The sequence below is a fragment of the Podarcis raffonei genome, chromosome 2 (assembly GCF_027172205.1).
Source record: "Podarcis raffonei isolate rPodRaf1 chromosome 2, rPodRaf1.pri, whole genome shotgun sequence".
Lineage (NCBI taxonomy): Eukaryota > Metazoa > Chordata > Lepidosauria > Squamata > Lacertidae > Podarcis > Podarcis raffonei.
In genome coordinates this window covers 1476090-1502064 of record NC_070603.1, presented here as the reverse complement: position 1 = coordinate 1502064, position 25975 = coordinate 1476090, and the positions used below count along the sequence as shown (strand labels likewise).

Here is a 25975-nt window from a genome sequence, read left to right as displayed (position 1 = left end):
CCTCATCTCTTTCAGAGGTACGATTGACTGTAAATTCCACAGTGGATTCAACTCCCTGGTGAGGTAAAGGGAAAGACTTGTCAGTTTTACCTCTCTTGCCTTTGCCTTCTTTTCAAACAATTCTTGCAGGTTCAGCAAGATGCTGTGCATTGTCTACTCCCTGTTTTCAGGAGTATAAAACTGACTTTCCATTTACCTTCAGGGAATCTAGAGGAGCTCTTTTGCCATGGATACAATATTGACACTTAGTGGTTAATTTTATCCAGTGCTTTTTTTTTCTAAAAAAATGTTTAGGGGTACTCTCATTTTCCTACTTTTATTGAAATACTGCCCCTCAATGAGGCCAAACTTAGATTCACAAAATGTTTAGAGGTATGCGTACCACTGTGTCCTCCCAGAAAAAAGCACTGATTTTATCTCTGGATGAGAAGAACAGCTTGTCAGTTTCATGCTCTTCTTGCAGATCTCTGCACTTGAGTGAGGGGTTGCACATTCAAGTGCTACTCTTGGACTGTAGTTTGCAAGAGCTGCACCTTCATCCTTGATAATACGTTGTTCTTATGAGAACATGAGAAAGGGCCAAATGTTCCTGAGAAAAGAGGACAAATTTATATTATATTATATTATTATTATTATTATTATTATTATTATTATTATTATTATTATATCCCACCCATCTGGCTGGGTTTCCCCAGCCACTCTGGGTGGCTCACAGCATACCGTATTTTTTGCACCATAACACTCACTTTTTTCCTCCTAGAAAGTAAGGGAAAATGTCTGTGCGTGTTATGGAGTGAATGCCTGCGGGTGGCGGGGGGGATCTGCTGCAGTCGTGAGCAGAGGATCCATGGTTCCCCTTCCTTCCCTCCTCCGTGGTTACAAAGCATGGATCCACATGGATCCTCAGGATTTTTGCATTGGGCTGCTCCAAACTCACTGTCAGATCACATGTCTGTGGCCACAGCATGAACCACAAAAATCATATATCCACTATTTCGTTTAGAATATTTTTTTTCTTGTTTTCCTCCTCTAAAAACTATGTGCGTGTTATGGTCTGGTGCGTGTTATAGAGCGAAAAATACGGTATATAAAAACACAACAAAGCATCAAACATTAAAAAACAGAATATCCTATACAGGCAAGAAACAAACAAACCAATAAATCAATATAGAAAGACGGAAAGAAAATCTTTACAGAGTAAAAAGTACTCATATAACATAACATAACATAATATAATTATTAAAAGAAAGAGTTTTACTGACAATCCCTGCAAAGAAGTGACAATGCAGGATCTCAGTAGCGGATGGAGCTGCCATCATTCTTCATGCACAGCCTCAGTGAGACATTACAGAAATAAACAGCCTCAAGGGGTCAGGATATGCTGAAAGACAGGAAGAGGAACAAAACAAACCAAAACAAATGATGATTGACAGGAAAGAAAGGGGAAGCAACGGGACAGCACAACCCACGGGGAAATCAGATCAGAGCAAGAACGTCTAAATACAAAACCACATCAGAAGGATTCACAGAGGGCCTGGTGCAGGGTGCATGAACAACAATGCCGGGTATATGTTTTGTGCCTCTAGGACATGCCAGTGGGAAACAATATCAGACGGCTCAAGGGGGGAGAATATGTGGAGCCCGTCTGGTGTAGTGCTTATCTCAGCCTAATCTACCATAGTTGTGAGGCTAAAATGGATAGCAGGCAAAACATAGACGACACTGAGAGTCCTTTGGAGGAAGCGTGGGCTGTGCAATATATTAAATAAAATAATGATGCAATGCAGTTGATCAGTTGTGAAAAAGGAATGTGATCTGTCAATCAAATACATTAATTTCCATTCTATTATTTATTATTTTACTGTAGCATATTGCAGTCTCCGACCCATTATTTTCCTGCCCAGATTTACTTTGTGAGCCATCAGGTGCTGCAATGAAGTCAGCACTAATAAGGACCAGAGTCACAGGGTTCCTGCTCTAAGGAATAAGCCTGTGCCCAACCTCTACATGTGCTCTGTAACTATGAAGCCTTTATTGTATTCATTGTCCTAAAGCAGGCTTCCTCAACCTCGACCCTCCAGATGTTTTTGGCCTACAACTCCCATGATCCCTAGCTAGCAGGACCAGTGGTGAGGGATGATGGGAATTGTAGTCTCAAAACACCGGGAGGGCTGAGGTCGAATCCACCCCAAGTGCCAAGTAATGATATATCAAAACAGGCGAGGTTCCAGTTGTATCCACAGGATGGCAGCATACAACTGTTAATGGATCCTACTTTCATTCAAGATACTCTAGTTTCCCCTTCTACCATTCAACAGGCAAATTATGACCAGGTGGCTGTTTTGGGAGAGCACCTGACTTTTGCAATTATTTCCCCACATCTCTTCTTCCAGGGTTGATGCAACATTTTTCAACAGATTTTGGATCAGAAACTCACTGTTTCAATAAATGAAATGTTGGGTTATACACACAATCTGAAACCTACTATTACACCTGATAGCTGCCCCCGACTTCCGGGGAAGATGGCGCCGGGTCAAGTCTCAGCTGAGTCTCTGCTGAGTGAGTAGGAGCTCTAATGATCAAATTACCCTGATAAAAAGGCTCAGTCTTTGAAAATATCTGCCAACTTTTATCAGTAAAGGACTCCGGGAGCTGTCTGGTAAACTTTTAAACCTCCCCTCCGTTTAAAGCTACTTAAATCAACTTTGAACCACCTCCCTTGAAAAGCCCATAAAGCTGTGGGTTGGATAAAATAGCCCCATTTATTTCTGAGTACGACCTGGATGGTCGCCAGATTCTGTGTGCAAATCTGTAGACGAAGACCATCACCCAACTCAAAATAGTCCGGCATGAAAATCCCCAAACTCAGTTCCATGGGTGACTCTGAGTCAACTCCCTGGGATAGTTTATTGTTGCACATTGTATCTAAATTTATTGTTATACATTGTTTTAATTGTCTGTTTTAACCATATTTGCACATCAGTTTCTAATGCTGTGAGTGTCCTCTATTTCAGAGGCTTCTACTCTGCAGCCTCTTATAGTTGTTTTAACTGCGAGTCTTTTAGTTCTTACGCTCTTACAGTTGTTTTAACTGCATGTTTTTATTTGTTTTAAGTTTTTATCTGTTTTAATTATCAGTTTTTATCCATCCGTTATCACTGTTTAATCTTGTATTTTATTCAGATGTTTTATCCTATGCTTATTTCTTTGTCCTTATTTGCTCCAACATTTATCAGTTAAAAAAATCCTAACTGCTATTTTATTTATATGTTTGTTTGTTTTTTATCCTGGTCTGTGACCGTAATAAAGTTCACCTGATAGCTCCCTGGACACCAGATCAGAAATAATGCACAATAACTAATGGCACTGTCCTGCAGAACTCCAAATGTTTAAGGTTTTTGTTTTTGTTTGGTTTTTTGTCATATTCCATAGGATAACAAAGAAGTACCATCACACAACTGTAAAAACTGACAGCTGAATCTACAACAGATTGTGAATTAAATGTGGGGTGGGAGTATCATCACACATTGCAATGATTTGTTTGTTTATACAGTTTCTACTCTTTTATCATAAGTTCCCAGGGTGGGTTACAAGTCACGGCAACGAAATGTACAAGTACATAATATAAAATGACTGCATTTTGTAATGGAAGAGCATTCCTATAAATGCAAGTGATTTTGCATTTAGTAATTTGCAGAATGTTTGTGAAGCTTAAGAGGCAGATAGATTTTCTAGAGCTAACTTGCACTGTGCCAACGAGAGAAGAGGGTCCTTCATTGCTTCTTGCCAATGGTACCAATCTGAATAAAATATTGAGGGCTGCCCCCCCCCGTAGGTCGCTGGAAGGAAGGACAGAGGGCGGAACCAAGTGAGCTAGTGCCTTTTCTCCTTGCCATCCAGACAGTGCACAACAGAGAGGTGACAGGGCTGAAACCTGCCTCCCAGGGTTGCTTCTGTACTGCTCCTGGCAAAATCTCCCACTTCTACCCATGTAACTGGCAGGTTACATTATGTTCCATGTGGGATGTAACACTGTGGGAGGTATTCAGTGTAAGTTCTACTCATAATAGTCTGATTGAAATTAATGTTAATTTGGGGCCTTAATTTCAGTGGGTCTACTTTGAGTAAAACTTAGATGACTACAACCTTCACATTGCAAACACCAATAGGATTCAGGTTAGTATGGGTAAACATTGCAGATGTTACTGCATATAACTGAAGGACTGTGGAAAACTTGATACTCAACATATAAATGGCAACTTTGGATGCCAACTCCCCTCAGTCCCAGAACCAGCATGGCCAGTGGCCAGTGATGCTGGAGTCCAACAGCACCTGGAGGGCCATAGGCTCACCACCAGTCCTGTAGGAGCACAAAGTGTGATATTATTACCTGTGCCTTTCTTTTTGTTGGCAGCCTAGACATGGCTGGCAAAATAATTGATTGAGCAGAATACATTGCGTTTGGGGCAATTATTCATACCTGGCTGGAGGAAGGGTAAATGGAGTTTCGGAGTACAGTGGTACCTTGGTTCTCAAACGCCTTGGTTCCCAAATGCCAAAAACCCAGAAGTAAGTGTTCCAGTTTTTGAATGTTTTGCATAAGATGAATGTCTGATGTGGCAGTTGGCTATTGTTTCTGGGGCGCCTGCACCAATCAGAAGCTGTGCCTTGGTTTTCGAACATTTCAGAAGTCAAACAGACTTGTGGAATGGATTAAGTTTGGTGCTTTTGTTTTGGCTATTTATTTTGCATTTTTGATTTTGAGGCTTTTTCGGTTAATTTGTTTTTGTGACTGTGTGGAACCCAGTTCAGCTACTGATTTACTGATTGATTGATTGATTGATTGATTGTGTGACTGCGGAAATGGATAAAAGCCTCCCATCCAAACAATGACAATCATCAGTGCAGGTAAGAATTTTTTTTATTATTATTTTTATCATCTACAATACTATCTTATTTATGTTATAGTACAGAACATTGATTATTGCTTTCATTTTATGGATCAATGGTCTAGACTTGGGAAGCTTTCCTTTGAGGGCTAGATAAGAGCACCTTCATGAGAACCTATTTGCAGGAGGACAGAAGTGGCTGAGCAGTGCAGCTATGTAAGTCAACTCAGGCTGAGTTCCCTGATTGGTGCTTCCATCTATTGCTATTGCCCATCTTGCCCAAGGATCAAACATCAGGTTCATGCCCAGCCCACTTATTAGTTAAGATGGGCATTTGTCCAGAATATATGATCTATGGCATTTCAAATTCTGCAGAAGGGTGTGTATGTGTCAAATAGGCTGATAGGGCCACAACTGAATATGGGGTCTTCTGTGTGCAAGACAAGTGCTCTTAGATTCTGAGCTGCTTCTCAGATTTAACTGAGAAGTTTTAAAATGTGAAGTAATTGCAGCCATTCATTTAATCCGTTTGGTTAACCTGTGTTGGTCTCCAACACTCAACTAGACATGCCCTGGTCAATTTAAGCCGTGTCTCATGCTAAGGCAGCCATCTTATGCTCACATACTTGGGAGTAAATTCCAAGGAGCACAGCAAGGTTTACCGCCCAAGAAACTTGTGCAGCACTGAGCTGTATGAACACAATACAGCTATCAATTATGGGGCTGCAAGTTTGATTCATTCAAGCAGCAAAAGGGTTGCGGACACGATAGAGCAGCCAGAGAAATCCTTTTGGCACACTTCCAATTGCTGCTACTGCTAAATTCCCCTTCTATATCTGAAGCAAAACACTTAAGAATCAAGGAGGCCAAGATACTTTCCATTGGCTTGCTTAGTAAGCCCATGTTTTGACTCCATGTGCTAACACAGTTAAAACTACCCCATTATATGATTCCATTTTGTCCTGGTTCATGATCCAACCCAAAGGTTGCACCTTTAAGTCGTATTTATTTCTGTGGCAGAGTGCTCTGCTCGCTTAGTTGGGACTGAGCCCCACTGAACTTGGCAAGACTTACTTCTTGGTAAACGTACATGGGATTGGAAGTTAGATGTACTTAACTTTGGCTGGATCAGGTCCATGGCTCTGTTTTATGGCTTTTCTTAGGCTCTGCAGCAGCCGAGCTAATTCATCAGGTGGTTATTTCATGTGAAATACCTGCATTTGCTGATAAAAACCTGAGCTAGACAAATCAGTTGTTTCCATTGAAGTGTGCTGGCTGTGTTGATAGCTATTTCATGATAAATTGAGGGGTGTGGTGTGCTTTTTAAAAAAGAAAAAATGATGAATGGCACTACTTGTTTTTCTGGATTTGAAAAGGAATCCACATTTTGCTGCCTCAGCAGCAGTTTGAGAAGCCAAGATTTGTGGTGACTGTTCAGTTAGGAGTATGACGGGATCAGCAGATCCTAGATCTCGCCACTGGTCATTAAATTATTGTTCCATTCCTTTTGCTCACCCACCTGCTGCCACCTCTGTCTCTCACTTCAGTCTTACTGTACCAAGTTCACTTCACCTGCTCATCAGTGTGGCCACAAGAGAGTCGGGCACAAGATATTTTAGTAACCTCCCCAGAGTAACAACAGAATAAATCCAGCAATTGGCATGTCTCCGGCCTAGGTCTTGCCCCACCACCTATTGCCTGACCCTTTTCATTGAAGGTTCTAGTGAAAAACATAAAAAAATATATATAAGATCATGGCTACTGTTCACATCACCTCCTGGCAAATAAAAGGGGAAGAAATGGAGGCAGTGAGAGATTTTACTTTCTTGGGCTGCATGATCACTGCAGATGGTGACAGCAGCCACGAAATTAAAAGAGGCCTGCTGTCACAGTCTGGCCTACAGGTGATCGAAGTCCAGGCTGAGGATGTCGGGACCGTGGGCAGAATGGCGGGGTGGGAGCAGGAACGAGAGTCCAGAAGCCAGGGGTCTGAGGGTCAGGAAGCAGGGAGTCATGAAGTCAAGGGTCTGAGGGTTGAGAAGCAAGCAGTCATGAAGTCATTTGTCCAAAGATCAGGAAGCAAGAAGCCAAACGCAGCAAGACAGGAAATGTGTTGCTGTGGCAAAGAGCCGAAGGGAAATGCTGATGTTATATCCCTTCCCAGCTCTAGCCACCAGGCACAGTGAGTTACCAATTGGCCTCACCTGTGCAGCCGCGCCTTGCCTCTCCAGAACAAACTTAGGAAGGCCCCAGTCCTGCGAAGCCCTACTGGTCACAGGGAGCGGATCCTGCATGCACTCCTGACACCTGCTTCTTGGGAGAAAAGCAATGACAAACCTACACAGCATCTTAAAAAGCAGAGACATCACCTTGCCAACAAAGGTCCATATTGTTAACGCTATGGTTTTCCCAGTAGTGATGTATGGAAGTGATCGCTGAAGAATGGATGCTTCTGAATTATGGTGCTGGAGGAGACTCTTAAGAGTCCCATGGACTGCAAGAAGATCAAAACTATCCATTCTGAAGGAAATCAGGCATGAGTGCTCACTGGAAGGACAGATCCTGAAGCTGAGGCTCCAATACTTTGGCTACCTCATGAGAAGAGAAGACTCCCTGGAAAAGACCTGATGTTGGGAAAGATGGAGGGCACAAGGAGAAGGGGATGACAGAGGATGAGATGGTTGGACAGTGTTCTCAAAGCTACCAGCATGAGTTTGACCAAACTGCGGGAGGCAGTGGAAGACAGGAGTGCCTGGCGTGCTCTGGTCCATGGGGTCACAAAGAGTCGGACACGACTAAACGACTAAACAACAACAAACAACAAAGTGAATGGAGCAAGGATCCTCTGCATGGAAAGCATGTGCTCTTCCACTGGGCCATGGTCCCTTCCGAGGAAGCCCTGCACTAGTGCCATAGCTACAGGGGGACTAGTTGGGGTTTTTGCCCCAGGTGAAGCCACCGGAGGGGCACCAGTAGGGCTCCCAGCCTATGTGTGTGTGTACACAAATGTGCATGTGTGTGGAGGGGAGTGCCCAAGTAGGTCTTTGACCAAGTGAAAGAATGTCTAGTTTTATCCCTGCCCTGCACTCTCAAGCCATTTAGCTCAGTTGGAAAGCATCTTGCTCCTTGCCTGCAGACTCTCAGGGAAAGAGGCTGGGAAGAGCCATACACCCAGGCACTGACAAGCAGAGTGGTGAGTTGACTGTCAGGCCAGCCCCTGGGAGACCAGGGCTCAAATCACCACTCAGCCACGAAGCTCATGGTGTGACCTTGGGCCTATCCTACCTCATAGGGGTGTTGTGAGGATAAAAAAGGGGGGGTAACCATGCACGCCACCTTGAGAAGTGGCACATGGGAAAATACAAAGCGGAGAGTTGCATCTGCTGCCAGTCTTACTCAGCATAGACCCATTGAAATTGGTAAGTGTGACTATTTTATTTTAAAGTTTCCTTCCTCCCCAAAGAGCTCCCCAAGGAGTGGCAGACAACAAGTTTTAAAAGCATCTTAAAAACAATTCCAGGATACATGCAGACTGGGAATGAGCTCAGCTTAAAGGGCTGGTTAGAAGAGGCAGGTCTTCTGTGGTGCCCAAAAGACAATATTCTAATATTCAAGGGGATGGCATTCCAAAGGGCAGATGCCACAACACTAAATACTTGATTTCTACTTTGTGTGGAATGTGCTTCCTGATAAGATGTAGAATCATAGAATCATAGAATCATAGAGTTGGAAGAGACCACAAGGGCCATCGAGTCCAACCCCCTGCCAAGCAGGAAACACCATCAGAGCACTCCTGACATATGGTTGTCAAGCCTCTGCTTAAAGACCTCCAAAGAAGGAGACTCCACCACACTCCTTGGCAGCAAATTCCACTGTCAAACAGCTCTTACTGTCAGGAAGTTCTTCCTAATGTTTAGGTGGAATCTTCTTTCTTGTAGTTTGGATCCATTGCTCCGTGTCCGCTTCTCTGGAGCAGCAGAAAACAACCTTTCTCCCTCCTCTATGTGACATCCTTTTATATATTTGAACATGGCTATCATATCACCCCTTAACCTCCTCTTCTCCAGGCTAAACATGCCCAGCTCCCTTAGCCGTTCCTCATAAGGCATTGTTTCCAGGCCTTTGACCATTTTGGTTGCCCTCCTCTGGACATGTTCCAGTTTGTCAGTGTCCTTCTTGAACTGTGGTGCCCAGAACTGGACACAGTACTCCAGGTGAGGTCTGACCAGAGCAGAATACAGTGGCACTATTACTTCCCTTGATCTAGATGCTATACTCCTCTTGATGCAGCCCAGAATTGCATTGGCTTTTTTAGCTGCCGCGTCACACTGTTGGCTCATGTCAAGTTTGTGGTCAACCAAGACTCCTAGACCCTTTTCACATGTACTGCTCTCAAGCCAGGTGTCACCCATCTTGTATTTGTGCCTCTCATTTTTTTTGCCCAAGTGCAATACTTTACATTTCTCCCTGTTAAAATTCATCTTGTTTGTTTTGGCCCAGTTCTCTAATCTGTCAAGGTCATTTTGAAGTGTGATCCTGTCCTCTGGGGTGTTAGCCACCCCTCCCAGTTTGGTGTCATCTGCAAATTTGATCAGGATGCCCTTGAGTCCATCATCCAAGTCGTTGATAAAGATGTTGAATAAGACTGGGCCCAAGACAGAACCCTGTGGCACCCCACTAGTCACTCTTCTCCAGGATGAAGAGGAACCATTGATGAGCACCCTTTGGGTTCAGTCAGTCAGCCAGTTACAAATCCACTGAGTGGTAGCATAGTCAAGACTGCATTTTACCAGCTTCTTTACAAGAATATCATGGGGCACCTTGTCAAATGCCTTCCTGAAATCAAGGTAGGCTACATCCACTTGTACTATCTCCTTAGTTATTCTGGGCTGTGTTTCCTCTGCTGAATCATTTGCACCAAATTCTTCAGGTCGGGCATTGTTTTCTTTATCGGAGAAGACTGAGGCAAAGAAGGCCTTTCTGTGTCCCCTGTTTGCATTTCACCATCTTCTCCTCTGAGTGACCCCACTGTTTCTTTGTTCTTCCTTTTGCTACGAACATACCCATAAAAGCCTTTTTTGTTGCTTTTAACCTCTCTAGCAAGCCTGAGTTCATTCTGTGCTTTAGCTTTTCTGACTTTGTGTCTACACGTGCTGGCTATTTGTTTGAATTCCTCTTTGGTGGTTTCCCCCCTTTTCCATTTTTTTACACATCCTTTTTTAATCTTAACTCAGTTAAAAGTTCTTTAGATAGCCACCCTGGCTTCTTTAGGCACCTTCCATGTTTCCATCTCATTGGTATTGCCTGAAGTTGTGCTTTTACTATCTCCCTCTTAACAAACTCCCAGCCATCATGAACTCCCAATGTAGGAGGCCCTCACTTGCAGAATGCAGAGATTGACTGAGTCTATATGGGGTGAGATATCTTTCAGGTCCAGTCATGTCAATGGGTCCACTGTGAATAAAACTTAGTTGGATATGACCTTGATGTTCTATTAAACTTTTGGCACTGGGCACTTTATTTTCCCAGGCCTTAAACTATGCTGTTTTGTCCATCTGCAGCCCCTTTGATTTTATTATCATTTTTGTTATGGCATAGTTTTATTTTTTATTCTTTGTGCATTATCAAGGCTGGGATTCAGTTAATTAGTCCTGCTAGCAGAAGCCTGCACAAAGACTTGTGCTAGTTCAATGGGGCTTTCCCCTCACCCTCCGTGTTCCCCTGCACTCCTCAAAATTGGGTCGGGGGTCAGGAGAACCCCCAGAACATCACATGGAGGGAGGAGAGAGGGATTGTTCTACCCAGCAAGCTGAAAGGCTTGTGCTGGTGGCATTATTGCCATAGTGCTACGTTGAATTCCTCTTCCTGCAGATGTTTATATTCAAGGGAGGCATAGAACTTTTAATAAAAGCATCCAAAGAGAAGAGTTTTCCACCATGTTAGATACCCCCAAGGATGCTTTGGTTCCCAAAGACTGGACCTGTAGACAGAATTAAAGGTTTGTTGGAAATCATTAAAGGCCATAAAACAAGCTTTGTTGAACTCAGCCTTTTTTGTAATTAACTACTGTCAGATGGAGATGCTAAAGCCAGCTTGCTTCCTGGCAATGTCTAGTATAGCTCATCCTGACCACATCACACTGAATCACTCTCAGGTAAGCCCCATTGGATGGCCATTGGTTGCAGTCCTATACCCTGCTTGCTCTAAGGATGTGGTGCAAAGTGAATACCTAAGGGCGTGAATGAAAAGCTCCTGGACCTACAAAATCTATCCTCTCTAACAATTGGCCATGCTGCCTAGGGCTGATTGGAGTTGCAGTCCAACAATATCTGAGGTTGCCATGTTGAATATCCTGATGCATATGATTACACCAGTGGTGGGAAGCCTTTGGCCGGAGGGCCCAGTTCCACCGGGCCTCCCTATTTTGCCCAGCAGACAATATGGCCAGGCCATGCCCACCTGTCCTACGCCTGATGTCATGTAAAGATGCAGCTGGGTCAAAGGGATTTGCAGGTGGTGCCAATCAGTGGATCATCACTTGCAAAGCTGATTGTCAGGGCTTGCAAAGAGCCATGAGTGGTTTGTATAACTTCCTGCATGGTTCTTCCCAATCCCCTAAGATCAGCTGATCAGCTGGAACATCAGGGAGTGGGCAGATGGGCAGTCCTGTCTACATGCCACACTTGGTTTGCATAGGGAGGGAGATATTAGTATCTGGCCCCCTAGCCATCTGTAGGTCCCACCTCCTGGATTATACTCTCTGCCTGCCCAGCAGAAGTTTTGCTGCAATGAAAATTGTTCCAGCTATTGACAGGAGTCTGGCTCCTTGATAATTGAAACCTATCGACCGATCACCTTTCTTTAAGAAAGGCAATACAAGACCTGCATTCCAATCCTCTGATTTGTTCAGTGTGCTGCATTGCTTGGAGGGAATGGTGGTGATGAATTAGGGATTCTGGGTTCAGGGTCCCCCACCCCCATTGCACTTTAGCTTTAATTGGAGACCATTTTTATCACAGTTGCTCATATCTAATGTCATTTGTACCTTATATGTGCCTGCCTGACAGGACTTCCCAGATCTGTTTAAATCTCTCTTGACTGTCACTCTGCATGCTGTGTCTGAATTAACTCAGGAGGCTGGATGTTCGACAAGGTTGAGGCATTTTCTCTGTGATCCCAGGTCTCTCCTTTCATTGCATATCTAGAGGTTATATTTATGCTGTGATTCCACATAAGCTGAGGAGGGGGAAATTAAAAAGATGGTACTGAGTGTTTACATAACAACGTTAGGCTCCCTTTAAAAAACAAGCAACATCCAAGTTGCTCATCCTCATCGTTCCAGAAAGATTTATGGAGGAATTGCCTAAGGAAATCTCAGAAGCGAGAGACAGAGGCTGTGTATGCACAACATTTTATTCTAGAATCAATGGACACCACATGCTTATTTTTCTTATGTAGTCCACTCAGTTGAGATCTATTGCAGAGTTGTTGGTTTTGTTTTTGCCCTTGAAAAGCACTTCTTAAGAACGTTAGAAGAGCCCCATTGGAACAAGCCAAAGGCCCATCCTGTCCTCACAGTAACAAGCCAGATGCCAATGTGGAAGCCTGGAAACAGGACCTGAGCACCGCAGCCCCTCTCACTCCCCACTTGTGCTTCCCAGCAACTGGTTCTCAGAGGGAGGACAGAGCTGTCATAGTAAGAAGCCTTATCCTCCATGAAGTTTTATGATCGCTACCCTCCCTTCCACATGCCGACCAAAACTAGGAGAAAAATGAGAAATAGCTAAAATTGCATGAAATCCCATTTAGATTCTGCACTTTGTATAAATGATACAAATTAAGCATCTCTATATCTCTCTATTAATTGGCTATGGTTATCACTGGAAGGTGTCCCACTCTTGTTGCATACACACACCTGAAAAAAGGTTCCATTGAACTTGAGGGGACTTAGCCCCGGGTATACATGCACAGGAGGCACGCGGGTGGCGCTGTGGGTAAAACCTCAGTGCCTAGGACTTGCTGATCATATGGTCGGCGGTTCAAATCCCCGCGGCGGGGTGAGCTCCCGTCTTTCGGTCCCAGCTCCTGCCCACCTAGCAGTTCGAAAGCACCCCTAAGTGCAAGTAGATAAATAGGTACCGCTTTATAGCGGGAAGGTAAACGGCGTTTCCGTGTGCTGCGCTGGTGCTGGCTCGCCAGAGCAGCTTCGTCACGCTGGCCACGTGACTCGGAAGTGTCTCCGGACAGCGCTGGCCCCCGGCCTCTTAAGTGAGATGGGCGCACAACCCTAGAGTCGGACACGACTGGCCCGTACGGGCAGGGGTACCTTTACCTTTACCTATACATGCACAGGAATATCCTTGGCTTCTGAGACTCTTCTAGGTGTTGCTGGCATTGCCTCAAGTGTTTGCCTGCATCCAGTTCCAGAGCCCAGATTCTCTGCTTGCTGGCATGGTGTGATCAGGTTGCACAAGACATGCACAGATCTGGCTGCTCGTGACTCCTGACCTTGTCTTACTATGCTCTGAAGCTTTAGTGCCTCAATTGTTGTTGTTGTCATTTAGTCGTGTCCGACTCTTCGTGACCCCATGGACCAGAGCATGCCAGGCACTCCTGTCTTCCACTGCCTCCCGCAGTTTGGTCAAACTCATGCTGGTAGCTTCGAGAACACTTTCCCACCATCTCGTCCTCTGTCGTCCCCTTCTCCTTGTGCCCTCCATCTTTCCCAACATCAGGGTCCTTTCCAGGGAGTCTTCTCTTCTCATGAGGTGGCCAAAGTATTGGAGCCTCATCTTCAGGATCTGACCTTCCAGTGAGCACTCAGGGCTGATTTCCTTGCATTTCTCATTATTAGCAAAAACAGAATAAAGCACTGCTAAAAAAGAGAGACATCATGGAAATTTTTGAAAATTGGATCATATTGCTGAAGAATGACTGAATACACACTTCCTGTGCTCTTTTCTCTTCCAGACACTTAAAGGGTGTAAATTTCTTTTTATCCATTGTATTTGACACAATATGGATCCCCTCCCCCTTCACTAGCATTTTTCTAAAATTATTCTATTTGCAATCAATACATTTCCAATCAATTCTCTCTCTAGGAGTTTCATGATATCCCTTTATTGACAGAGCAATATAACAACAGAGTCAAAAGACAGATGTTAATTGGTGGTTTTATTTATAGGTATAGTTTGTTCCTGATGTCTAGTAAAAGCAGTAATGAGCTTATAACATTTCAAATAAACAGCCAACCAGTGTTAGATACGGGCAAGCAGGGCAACCCACCGGTTGGTTGTGGTTGACAGGCCTGCAGGTGGAAAGAGGCAGGAATGAAAATGGAATGATCATACTGATAGATGACAGAAAGCCAACAGATGGACACTGATAGCCATTGTAGCCATTGACAGCCTCTGTTTTACCTCCACTTCAGTTGCTGGGAATTCTAGAGGGGGGAGGGCTGTTGCACTCTGGTCATGCTTGCACACTTCCCATAAGCATCTGGTTGGCCACTTTGGAATGGGATGCTAGACTGGATGAGCCCTTGGCCTGATCCAGCGTAGCTCTTGTCATGCTCTCATGACAGCAGCCACTACAGTATTTCCGGTTAGACGTGTGCACTTGAGGAGGGATCCTCCCCACCCCCTTGAAAATGGGTGGGGGTGGCATGAGTGGGGAAACTGGTGCCCTCTTGATGTTTTGGACTACAACTCCCCTCAGCTGCGGGCAGCATAGCCAATGGCCAGGGGTGCTGGAAGTTCTAGTTCAGTGCCATCTGGAAAGTCACAGGTTCCCTATCTCTGAACTATATCCCCCCCCCCTTCTTTTCCCCAGCAGTGGTGCTTCACCTGTTTTGTGGTTGGTTTGGTTTTCAGTGGATGTCCTGCCCTGCTCTGTTTGTGATGTATTGTAGGCTGGAGCAAAAGGTGGGTCCTGCATCAGGAGAAAATGAGAAGTCACTAGCTTTTTGTCCAAAGAAGAAAGCTATTTCCGTTTTCTGAATGGAGAGATGAATTAGGATCTTGACAGCCACCACTAGAGGACTCTGCTGCCCTTCCATCTGCATCCCTTAAGGCAGGAGTCCCAGCTGTTTGGAATGGCTGTAGAGCCATCATTTCCTCATTCACCATTATAACATATTAACTTGCTGTTTTTCATTTGCAGTTTTGTTGCTCACTGCTGTACTGAATCTCCTGTAAAATGTTACAGAATCTAGGGGTTCTTTGAAGGGCCCCATTGACCAGCAGAAGCTCGCACAGCTGGCCAGAGGCATTTACCTGACCTTCTCGCAGGTGAGTTTCTGCAGCTTATCAGGAGGGGAAGGGTGAGGAGTGAGGTGGTAGATAGAGTGATGTGGTGCAAACACACTGACAGGAGTGCTGATGGTATGCTTGCACTACACCAACCTCACCACCAACTCACCTTGCACAGTAAACAACAGCAACTTAACTGCTAGGAGGTCAGGTAAGCACCTCTGCCACACTAGGACATCCTCTGCTGCTGTTGACTGACTGCCCTAAGCCAGTACATCTCCCAGTCCTGTAGAAAAATCCACATGTTTAGCTAACAGGACTGCTGGGAAATTCATATCTGACCAGGAAAGGGCCACCATTTTATATATATATATATATATATATATATATATATATATATATATATATATATGTGTGTGTGTGTGTGTGTGTGTGTGTGTGTGTGTGTGTGTGTGTTCTTAATCCACTCTAGCAGATGCCAGTCTGGTCTTTCTTCTCTCTCTCTTTGAAAACTTTCAAGGAAAAGGACTCTGCAGCCACCTTAGACAATGTGGTCCATTGCTCAAATACCAACTAGGCTTTCTGCTAGTTTTTAAATCTAAGCCTGTTTTACTGTATCCTTCAACTAGGGCTCACTGATTTACGCAAACATTTAAATAGTACTGGAAAATGTGCCTCTTTCTCAGTGATTTTCATTGAGAACCCACAACTTCATATTGTAGAATCATCTCACCTTCTTGTGTTCATAAATCTATGAGAATGGCATATACTTTCCCATTCTCTGATGGGTCAAAGCTCAGCGGCAGTGCACATGCATTTCGTGATAAAGTCCAATGTTCATTATCTTGCATCTCCAGGTGAAAGATTACAGCTGGACTGGGAAAGAACTGTGCCTGAGAACCTGAAGAGCTGTAGCCAGCTGGGGAAGGGACATTGCTTCATGGAAGAGCAAACACTTTGCATTTAGAAGGACCCAAATTCAATCCCTCACATCTCCACTTTGGGCTGGGAAAAACTCATGTCCAAAATGATGGAGAGCCACTGTCAGTCGTGTAGATCAGGGGCAGTCAATATGGCACCTTCCGGAGGTTGTTAGACTTCAACTCCTCCGCAGCCCTGGCCAGCAGGGCTAATGGTTATGGGTTGATGGTAGCTGTAGTCCGATGGTACCTGTAGTTCAGCAACATCTGGAATGCCACAGATTCCCCATCCCTGATAAGCCTAGTAGACCAATGCTCTGAATCAGTAAAAGGCAACTTCTAATGCTCCAGCTGTATGTCAGTGGTCTGCCTTGAGTTGGTGGCATCTAACACCATCACTTCCCAGTTGTTGTGCATGCACCCTCTCACCAGCATTTCTGCAGAGGATTGTTCTCCTACACCAAGATTATGAGCTTTGTCTAATAGACTGGGGAATGTTCCATTAACACTAATCAAGGCTCCCTTCCACACTGCTGTGTTCTGACTCCCTGTCCCTTACTTTCACACCTAAGTTGGTGGCACTTGGAGAAAAGTTTTGATTGGCCAGATGTGTGTCTTTCCTTCCACCCCGCATTCCAAACCCTTCAACATCTTCCTAAGTTTATTTCACATCATTCTCATTTCAGGTCTAGCCTTGCTCACATGTGCGTCGGCTGGAGTCATAAGGAGTGAGTGTGAGTAAGCAGGATTGTTGAATCAGCCTGCATGCTCATTTGAACTGCAAATATAACCTTTGTCTGTATGATCCATGTTTCCTTATTATGTGGAGACAGCTCTACATGCATATAGTCATACCTGCATAGGCTATGATCTAGCCAGAGGTGCTGTCTTGCGCCCAAAATGGGGGGGGAAGGTGCACGGTGCACACGTGTGATGTCATGTGTGCAATGCATGCACAACATAGCATCGTTGGGAGGAGGTCAAGGGCAGAAGTCAGCATGACGTAGATTCCTCTCTTGCACTCAGGAGGAGCCAGCCACTGAACCACACCATGCTCAGCTTCCTCCACTCCCTCAACATCATGGGGGCCCAGCCCCCTGCCAGCAGATATTGAGGGGGCCCAAGACATCTCTGCCCCTAGGAGTTGGCCCGCCTAGTTCTAATATTCAGTTGAACACTCATTTTGGTAGGGTGGAGCCTGCCACCATGACCTCGCCCACCCCTCCTTCACACTCTGTTGCCATGATCCTGCCTCTCCTCCACACTCCTTCATCTATCATTTGAAAATCGGTCTGCTCCATTTCCAGTCAGTGTAACTTCCTGCTGAAATCCCATAACTTTCCATACCGCAAATGTTCTGAGGGTTTTTTTTTTGTTCCAACCTTTGTTGCACTATAGCACCTCCCATAACAGTGTAGCATCACAGCACTAGGAGAACAGAATCAATCCACCACTAATATACTGTTATTGGGTTAAGAACATGTTGCAGGCAGTTATCTTTCCACAAGAGCCAACATTGATGCTGAAATCCAGCATCGCCTGAGCTCTGCGAGTGAGGTTTCTCCCGATTGAAGTGCAGAGTGTTTGAGGACCAGGACATTCACAAGGAAACCAAAATGCTTGTTTACAAAGCTATTGTACTACCAACCTTACTGTATGTTTGTGAAACATGGACCACTTATAAACGACATTTCCAACTCCTGGAAATATTTCATCAATGGTGTCTCCGAAAATTTTTACACATCACTTTGGAAGATAGGCAAACTAATGCCAGTGTATTGGAAGAAGCAAAGATCACTAGTGTTGAAGTAATGATTCTTCAACATCAACTTTGTTGGACTGGTCATGTGCAGATGCCTGATTATTGTCTTCCAAAGCAACTACTCTATTCCGAACGTAAAAATGGAAAGCATAATGCTCAACAAAAGAGGTTTAAAGACTGTCTCTAGGCAAATCTAAAAAAAAATGTAATATAAACACTGACAACTGGGAAACAATGGCCTATGAGCGCTCCAGTTGGAGACCAGCCTTTACCAAAGGTGGCATGGGCTTTGAAGACACTCAAACTCAGAACGCAAGGGAGAAACATGCTAAGAGAAAGGCACGCAAATCCACACCGTGATTAACTCCTGCCCAGAAACCAATGTTCCCACTGTGGACGGACTTGTGGATCCAGAATTGGCCTCCACAGTCACTTACGGACTCACTTTTAAAACCATGTTTATGGAAGACAATCTTACTCAGCTACGAGTGATCGCCAAAGAAGCAGAAGCAGAAGCAGAATACATCTGCAATAGCCCAGACTCTTAAGACAGAGGTGGCCAAAGCTGATGGACTCAACCACATTTGAATCAATTTATGTTTTGTTTTTTGCTTTTTAAAAAGGTGGGGGATGCCTAGCTCCAATTGTTGGAAAAGGTGAAGGAAATGTTTTCAGTCTAGGTATTAGCGCTGTATCTCTCCTTGGGCATAGCTGTGCATAATGCTATAGCTATGCTTGGGCACCTGTGGTCCATAACTCGTTTTGCTAGATGGCCCCATCTTCATTATCAGTGAAGACATCATTGTGGGTAGTCTATGACCCACTATCAGGAGCAAGCTTCCTGCTGCCCTGTGGATGTTGTTGAACTACAGCTCCCATGTTCCCTGGCCACTGGCCATGTTAACTAGGGAGTTATAGTCCAAAATATCGGGAGGTTTGGGAAGATTGGTTTGTAGAATATAGTATTTCATAAGCATACGGAAGTTGGCCATTTCTACTTTAAATCTGCAAAAAGATTGTGTTATAGCTCAGTGCACCAACATAATACATCTAATCTCTACAGAAATACTAGCTGGTCTATCTGGCAAATTGGAAAAAATCATAGCATAGGAAGCAGTGTGGTGTCCTTCAGGTGCTGTTGACTTCTTGCTGGACTCCAACTCTCATCATTCTTGACAACATCTGGAGGGCATCATTGGCTATCCCTGCCCTAGCCTACTACTGGATGCCTAACCCAAGTATACAGGTGTTTGTGTGTGTAGAAGATGTGCAACCTTTTGTGCAGTTATTCTGAATTACATCTTTCTGAATTGAGGACAATGCCTTGTACTAAAACAGACCATTAGTCCGTCTTGCTCAGTGTTGTCAACACTGGCTTGAAGTGGGACTCCAGGATTTCAGATAGGAACCTGCCTGAACCTCAGACCTTGGCCATGCAAATTTTGGCCTTGGCCATGTACCACTGAGTAATAATAATAATAATAATAATAATAATAATAATAATAATAATAATTTATTATTTATACCCCACCCATCTGGCTGGGCCTCCCCAGCCACTCTGGGCGGCTTCCATAAAAACCAAAAATACAGTAAAATATCACACGTTAAAAACTTCCCTGAACAGGGCTGCCTTAAGATGTCTTCTGAATGTCAGGTAGTTGTTTATCTCTTTGACATCTGCTGGAAGGGCGTTCCACAGGGTGGGCGCCACTACCGAGAAGGCCCTCTGCCTGGTTCCCTGTAGCTTTGCTTCCCGCAATGAGGGAACTGCCAGAAGGCCCTCGGCGCTGGACCTCAGCGTCCGGGCAGAATGATGGGGGTGGAGACGCTCCTTCAGGTATACTGGACCGAGGCCGTTTAGGGCTTTAAAGGTCAGCACCAACACTTTGAATTGTGCTCGGAAACGTACTGGGAGCCAATGTAGATCTTTCAAGACCGGTGTTATATGGTCTCGGCGGCCGCCCCCAGTCACCAGTCTAGCTGCTGCATTCTGGATTAGTTGTAGTTTCCGAGTCACCTTCAAAGGTAGCCCCACGTAGAGCGCATTGCAGTAGTCCAAGCGGGAGATAACCAGAGCATGCACCACTCTGGCGAGACAGTCCGCAGGCAGATAGGGTCTCAGCCTACGTACCAGATGGAGCTGGTAAACAGCTGCCCTGGACACAGATTTGACCTGTGCCTCCATGGACAGCTGTGAGTCCAAAATGACTCCCAGGCTGCGCACCTGGTCCTTCAGGGGCACAGTTACCCCATTCAGGACCAGGGAATCCTCCACACCTGCCCGCCTCCTGTCCCCCAAAAACAGTACTTCTGTCTTGTCAGGATTCAACCTCAATCTGTTAGCCGCCATCCATCCTCCAACCGCCTCCAGACACTCACACAGGACCTTCACCGCCCTCACTGGTTCTGATTTAAAAGAGAGGTAGAGCTGGGTATCATCCGCATACTGATGAACACCCAGCCCAAACCTCCTGATGATCTCTCCCAGCGGCTGCATGTAAATGTTGAAAAGCATGGGGGAGAGGACAGAACCCTGAGGCACCCCACAAGTGAGAGCCCAGGGGTCTGAACACTCATCCCCCACCACCACTTTCTGAACACGGCCCAGGAGGAAGGAGCGGAACCACTGTATGACAGTGCCCCCAGCTCCCAGCCCCTCCAGACGGTCCAGAAGGATGTTATGGTCGATGGTATCAAACGCCGCTGAGAGATCCAGCAGAACTAGGAAACAGCTCTCACCTTTGTCCCTAGCCCGCCGGAGATCATCAACCAGTGCGACCAAGGCAGTTTCAGTCCCATGATGAGGCCTGAATCCCGACTGGAAGGGATCCAAATGGTCCGCTTCTTCCAGGCGTGCCTGGAGTTGTTCGGCAACCGCTCGCTCAATCACCTTGCCCAAGAATGGAAGATTTGAGACTGGGCGATAGTTGGCAATCGTGGCCGCATCTAAAGATGGTTTTTTAAGAAGCGGTTTAATAACCGCCTCTTTCAGCGGGTCTGGGAAGGCTCCCTCACGGAGGGAAGCATTCACCACCCCACGAAGCCCATCGCCCAGTCCTTCCCGGCTAGCTTTTATAAGCCAGGATGGGCAAGGATCCAGGAGACAGGTGGTTGGTTTCACTCGTCCAAGCAGCCTGTCCACATCCTCGGAGGTAACAGATTGGAATTGATCCCACTCAACTTGACTAGACAGAACTCTAGCACTCTCCCGCCCCGGCCCTGCTCCCACGGTGGAGTCTACTTCTTCCCGAATCTGAGCGATTTTATCTGCAAAAAACTTTGCAAAATCATTGCAGGAGAACATGTGGCCCGTACCGGGCCCCGATGTTGCAGGTGGTTCCGCTAAATTGTGAACCACCTGAAAAAGTCTCCTGCTGCTGTTTTCTGCAGATGCAATAGAGGCGGTGAAGAAATTCTTCTTTGCCGTCGCTATCGCCACTTGGTAGGCTCGACGTTGAGCTCTAACCTGTGTCCGGTCAGATTCGGAATGAGTTATCCGCCACCGGCGCTCTAGCCGTCTCAACGATTGTTTCATTGCCCTGAGATCCGTGGAAAACCACGGGGCTGTCCGGGCTCCATGCAATCGGAGAGGGCGCTTCGGAGCCAAACAGTCAATAGCCCTGGTTAACTCCACATTCCAGCGGGCCACCAGGGAATCAGCTGAAAGGCCATCAACATGGGATAAAGCATCCCCTACCACTCTCTGGAAACCATTTGGATCCATTAAGTGGCGGGGGCGGACCATCCGAATTGGTCCCACCTCCCTGCAGAGGGGATGGGTCGCAGAGAAGTCCAGTTGCACCAGGAAGTGATCTGACCATGGCACTTCTTTCGTTTCGCTTTTACTTAGTGTCAGATCACCAACATCCATAGAGGTAAACACCAGGTCCAAGGCATGTCCGCAGCTATGGGTTGGGCCAGACTTATTCAGGGACAGCCCCATGGAGGCCATGCTTTCCACGAAGTCCCGAGCGGCCCCTCCGCCCCTCCATGAGAGAAATTTGGAATTAAGCAGCTGCAGATACTCACAAGCAAGCCCCACTTTGTTCAATGGACACAGACCCATTTAACCACTTGGCTACACGGGCTTGTAACTGGGCATAGTATTGCAGTCTGCACCCTATGTACTGAATCCAATGGGGCTTGCTCTGTAAACATGCATAACACTGTCAGGGAGATCTCAAGATACAGTAGCAGGGAAAATCAGTTTTTGTGATAGAAGTAGCATTGGCAAAAGTGGAGCCGGGGCATCTCTGGTGTTTGAAATTGACACTATTGGGAAGACAACAAGGAACACATTTATTATGGCATATGCTTTGGTGGACAAGAGCCCACTTCACTGTATACAGAAAGCATAATCTTGAGCTGGCAAGCATATGTATTATACATATAGTGCTAATTGTTGTTGTCTATCTCATGAAAATCATAGAATTGTAGAGTTGGAAGGGACCCCAAGGGTCATCTAGTCCAACCCCTTGAAATACAGGAATCTCAGCTAAAGCATCCATGGACATAGCTAGGATTTTTGTTAGTGGGGGGCAGGACTTTGGGGGGGCAGGACTTTTGTTAGGGCAGAACCAAGATGATTGGTCAGTTAGTTAAGTATTTCTATTGTTTTACTTGATCTAGGAGGGGGGCAGCTCCCCCCTGCTCCCCCCCCCGCTGCACCCATGAAAGCATCCATGACAAATGACCATCCAACCTTTGCTTAAGAATCTCCAAGGAAGGAAAGACAACAACCCACTGCTGTCAAACAGCTCCATTGTCAAATGGCTCTTACTATCAGATAGTTCTTTCTGATGTTTAGTCGGAATCTCCTTTCTTGTAAGACTCCTAAGACTTGATTGTCAGACCATCGATCATCTTGGTTGCCCTCCTCTGCACATGTTCCAGCTTGTCAACTGTGCAGTTACATGCTGTAAGAATGTAGAGGAATAGGTTTCGAAAGGGGTGGAGAAAGTGAATGATTCCCTGAAAAGAATCACGTAGTTGCCGTGACCCCACTTAGCAAAGTAGCAATGGTGGTGACAGAGGCTTCCTGGCATTGGTAAGATAATTAACACATGTAGCCTAATAAAAGCAACAACAACAGCAACAACAGCTGTAATCTTGATTCAGGCCACAGGTGACACGATTGAATTGCTGGATCAATTGTAATTCAGCAGTTCCCCACTGGAGTTTCCCTTCGAAGTACTGTTAAGTGCCTTTGCTCAAGCCTGGCCTCCTTAAGGTCAGCTGCGGAGTGCTCTGGTAGATCGACATGATTTCCCTTTCTGCTATCAGACCTGTCCATTTTTTGCCGATACTAACCTGCGTCTGTTCCAGGTAGGCTGCAGAAGGGGACTGCTGGCAGACGGCGGCCTAGCATATTATCTTTGAAGATGATAAGCAGGCGGATGAACCCCTGAAGGGGTGGCTGACGCCAGCAAGAGCGCTGGTTGAGCAGATGGGCAGGCGGCTAGAGTTCGAGTCGTCTGCGCTCTTCCTTAGGTGGTCTCTTGGGCCACAAGAGTTTTTGCTGTCTTGGCTACCACAGATGGCTACTTTTCTGGAAAGTTTAGTTGGAACTTGGAACGTTTATTTGAGTAATATGCAGCGACCGCGGGAGAGGAAGGCAGGTTTAATTTAATCCAGCCCCAGCCCCCCAGCCCCACCGCCGCAGCCTGAGAGAAGCTCCATAATTCCTTGCAGGGAGGCAGGTGGTGGAGTCTGCAAACTGAGAAGAGGGGAAAACCCTGTCCAGTGAGCAATGAAGTGCGCTAGTTTGGCGCAGGAGTTGGGGTGAGAGCGGATTATCCTGAAATCGGATTATCCGCCCTGCCCTATTATTCTGTGAGCTGCGCTTTTCTTCAGGCATCCCGCTCCTATTGCATGGCTTGCACGGACACAAACCTGCGTGCATTCGGTGGAGGTTTCCTCCGAAGTAAGCGCGCGCAGGAGGGCAGCTCCTCTTGGCTCAGGAGCTGGCTGCAACCCCAAATGCAAGCCTCAAGCCTAATTACACCCACGCCGCCCCCAGCCACGCGCACCCTCCCTTTAATTTGCGCTGGGCGCTCCCCCCCCCCCCCCCCGCTGAGCCGGCCTGTGGCCAGTGGCGGCGTGACGTCAGAGCGGCTGCGAGAGGCCGGGGCTGTTATAAGGAGGGGCGCGCGAAGCGCCCCGCTTCTCGGTTGCTTCCTCGCCTTCGCCTCGGCAGACGGAGACGCGCGGCCCGGCCAGGAAGGGAGAGCGGGGTGGAGGCCGGCGCGTGCCCGACGGGGCAGATGAGCCGGGAGGCGGGCTGCGCCGCGGGCTTCGCCGGAGGGCGAGGGGCATGAGGCAGGGGGCGACATGACCGTGCCGCTGCTCAAGATCGGCGCCGTGCTCAGCACCATGGCCATGGTCACCAATTGGATGTCCCAGACGCTGCCGTCGCTCGTGGGGCTCAACGGCACCATCTCCCAGGCCGGCACTTCCGAGAGAAGCGTGAGTCCGCCTCTTCTTCGCCTGCCCCACGGCCGCCCCTTCGAGGCTGCCAACGCGCGTCTCCCGGGAGCCCGGCGGGCCTCCCTTAGCGCCTTTGCAGCTCCATAGGGAGGCCGGCTTGGAGGGTCGAGGGTCCCAGTTCATCTAGTTGCGCAAAGCGGGCGGGGAGGCGGGGCACGGGCACACTGCCATTCCGGGACTCTGTCACCCCCACCCCGTCCGACGAGGCTTTCGCGAGGGTCCCTCTCCTCCCTCCCGACGAGCTGCGATAAGCTACAAAGCCTCCAGCTCCGCGCTTGCCCGTCTGTTTACTCGGCGAGGAGCTTCTATCCACCGCGAGGAAGGCGCGCGCCGCGGAAGAGCTTTCCAGGCGCCGGGGTCCCCGTTTCTCCCCGGCCCTTGCCATCCCGCGTTGGGCGTCTACTAGTTTTTCTAGGCCAGCCATCCCTGCTTCCGAGTGTGCTGACGCGGGGCGTGTGTGTGTGTGTGTGTGTGTGTGTGTGTAACCCTGGAGAGAGAACTTATTTACCAGCAGATTTTTGAGGGGGTGGGGAGTGCCTGGACGGACGCTGTTCAGTCACACCCACACTCCAGCTTTCCTACGGGTCTTTCGCCGGGTGACCTGGACCTCCTCCCCGCCCTGGCCTCCACGACCCCTATCTGGATGCCAGTCACCGATGGGCTCAAGACACCGGACGTTTCCGCGCGGGAGATTCGGCTCGCGTGGGCGGACTGAAGGGCTCGGGCAGACACCCAGATTTCCTTGAACGAACGCGGTTTGCATGTTCCTGCCTAGGGTTGCGTGATTTCTGCCTTGCGTGCCTTTGCTGCAGCTTGGGCCGCTAGAGTCTCTTATCCACTCGAGACCGATCTTCTCCCGCTTTCCGCTCCTCTCAGACCACGGTTGGCTTTTGCTCTTTCCTCCGCCCCGCAGCCCTTTCAAGTGTTTGTTTATTCCTCCAGATCCACCCCACCCCACCCACGACGCTTCCCCCTGACCGTGGGGAGTGGAGGATGGCAAGGCAATTTTTCGCCCCCCTTTCAACAGCCCCCCTCCAGATCCTGGCTAGATGACACCTTCTGTGGCTCCTTGGTGTTCCCTGCTCCTTTCTTGAGTGGAAAGGGAGAGCCCCCTTCCCCCTTAGCCAAACTGGGGCTTCGGCATCGCGGTAGCTGCGACGAATTTCTCCCTCTGTCCCTCGCAGGCTTGTAGCCTGGCCGCTTTCGGGTGCACCGACGATCTTCAGCTCGAGATCGTCCCAGGATGCTGCCAGCATCCGCACTTACTCCAAAGGCGCTGTAGCTTCCTTACGTCCACCTTGGGGTTAATTTGGCTTGATTACCGTATTTACGCTAAATCTGGAGAAAGAAGGACTCTTCTCTCTCCCCCTTTTCTTCCCGCCCCCATTCCTTTCACGCTTGTCTGAGTAGATTTCTCTACTACTAGAAAACTTTCCTCCTTTCTTAAAGGAGAAGCGCTTGCTTTGTGTATGAGAAGGGGGAAGAGTTGGTTCAGAAGAGCCCGTGGGTCGTGGACTCTGCAGGGTTTCTTGGGTATGTGCGGGAAGAAAATATTGGTCCCCCTCTCAAGTTCCTGCGGCGAAGGGGAACGTTCTTGCAGCTGGGCTGGGACAATCTTTTCCTTTTCTAAACTACACAGTCATTTTTAGAAATCCGGGGGGGGGGCGG

The 25975-nt window shown here is 47.1% G+C and overlaps 1 protein-coding gene and 1 long non-coding RNA gene across 5 annotated transcripts in view; both read left to right on the top strand.

The window, feature by feature from the left end:
• OLFM2 (olfactomedin 2) overlaps window positions 1-25975 on the top strand; it is a 239928-nt gene that overhangs the window by 41730 nt on the left and 172223 nt on the right. The window contains exon 1 of one of the 4 annotated variants that reach the window (XM_053369494.1): window positions 23964-24286. The exons of 1 other annotated variant lie outside the window; for it this stretch is intronic. In XM_053369494.1, coding sequence (XP_053225469.1) covers window positions 24152-24286 — 135 coding nt within the window. In that variant the 5' untranslated portion in view covers window positions 23964-24151. Of the gene's footprint in view, window positions 1-23963; window positions 24287-25975 lie in introns of those variants that run through there. 2 more of the 4 variants (XM_053369466.1, XM_053369475.1) reach the window with 2 other exon arrangements.
• LOC128404135 (uncharacterized) lies at window positions 5017-16861 on the top strand. The gene is made up of 3 exons (XR_008328070.1): window positions 5017-5105; window positions 15051-15178; window positions 16746-16861. It is a non-coding gene; the product is annotated as an uncharacterized LOC128404135 (long non-coding RNA).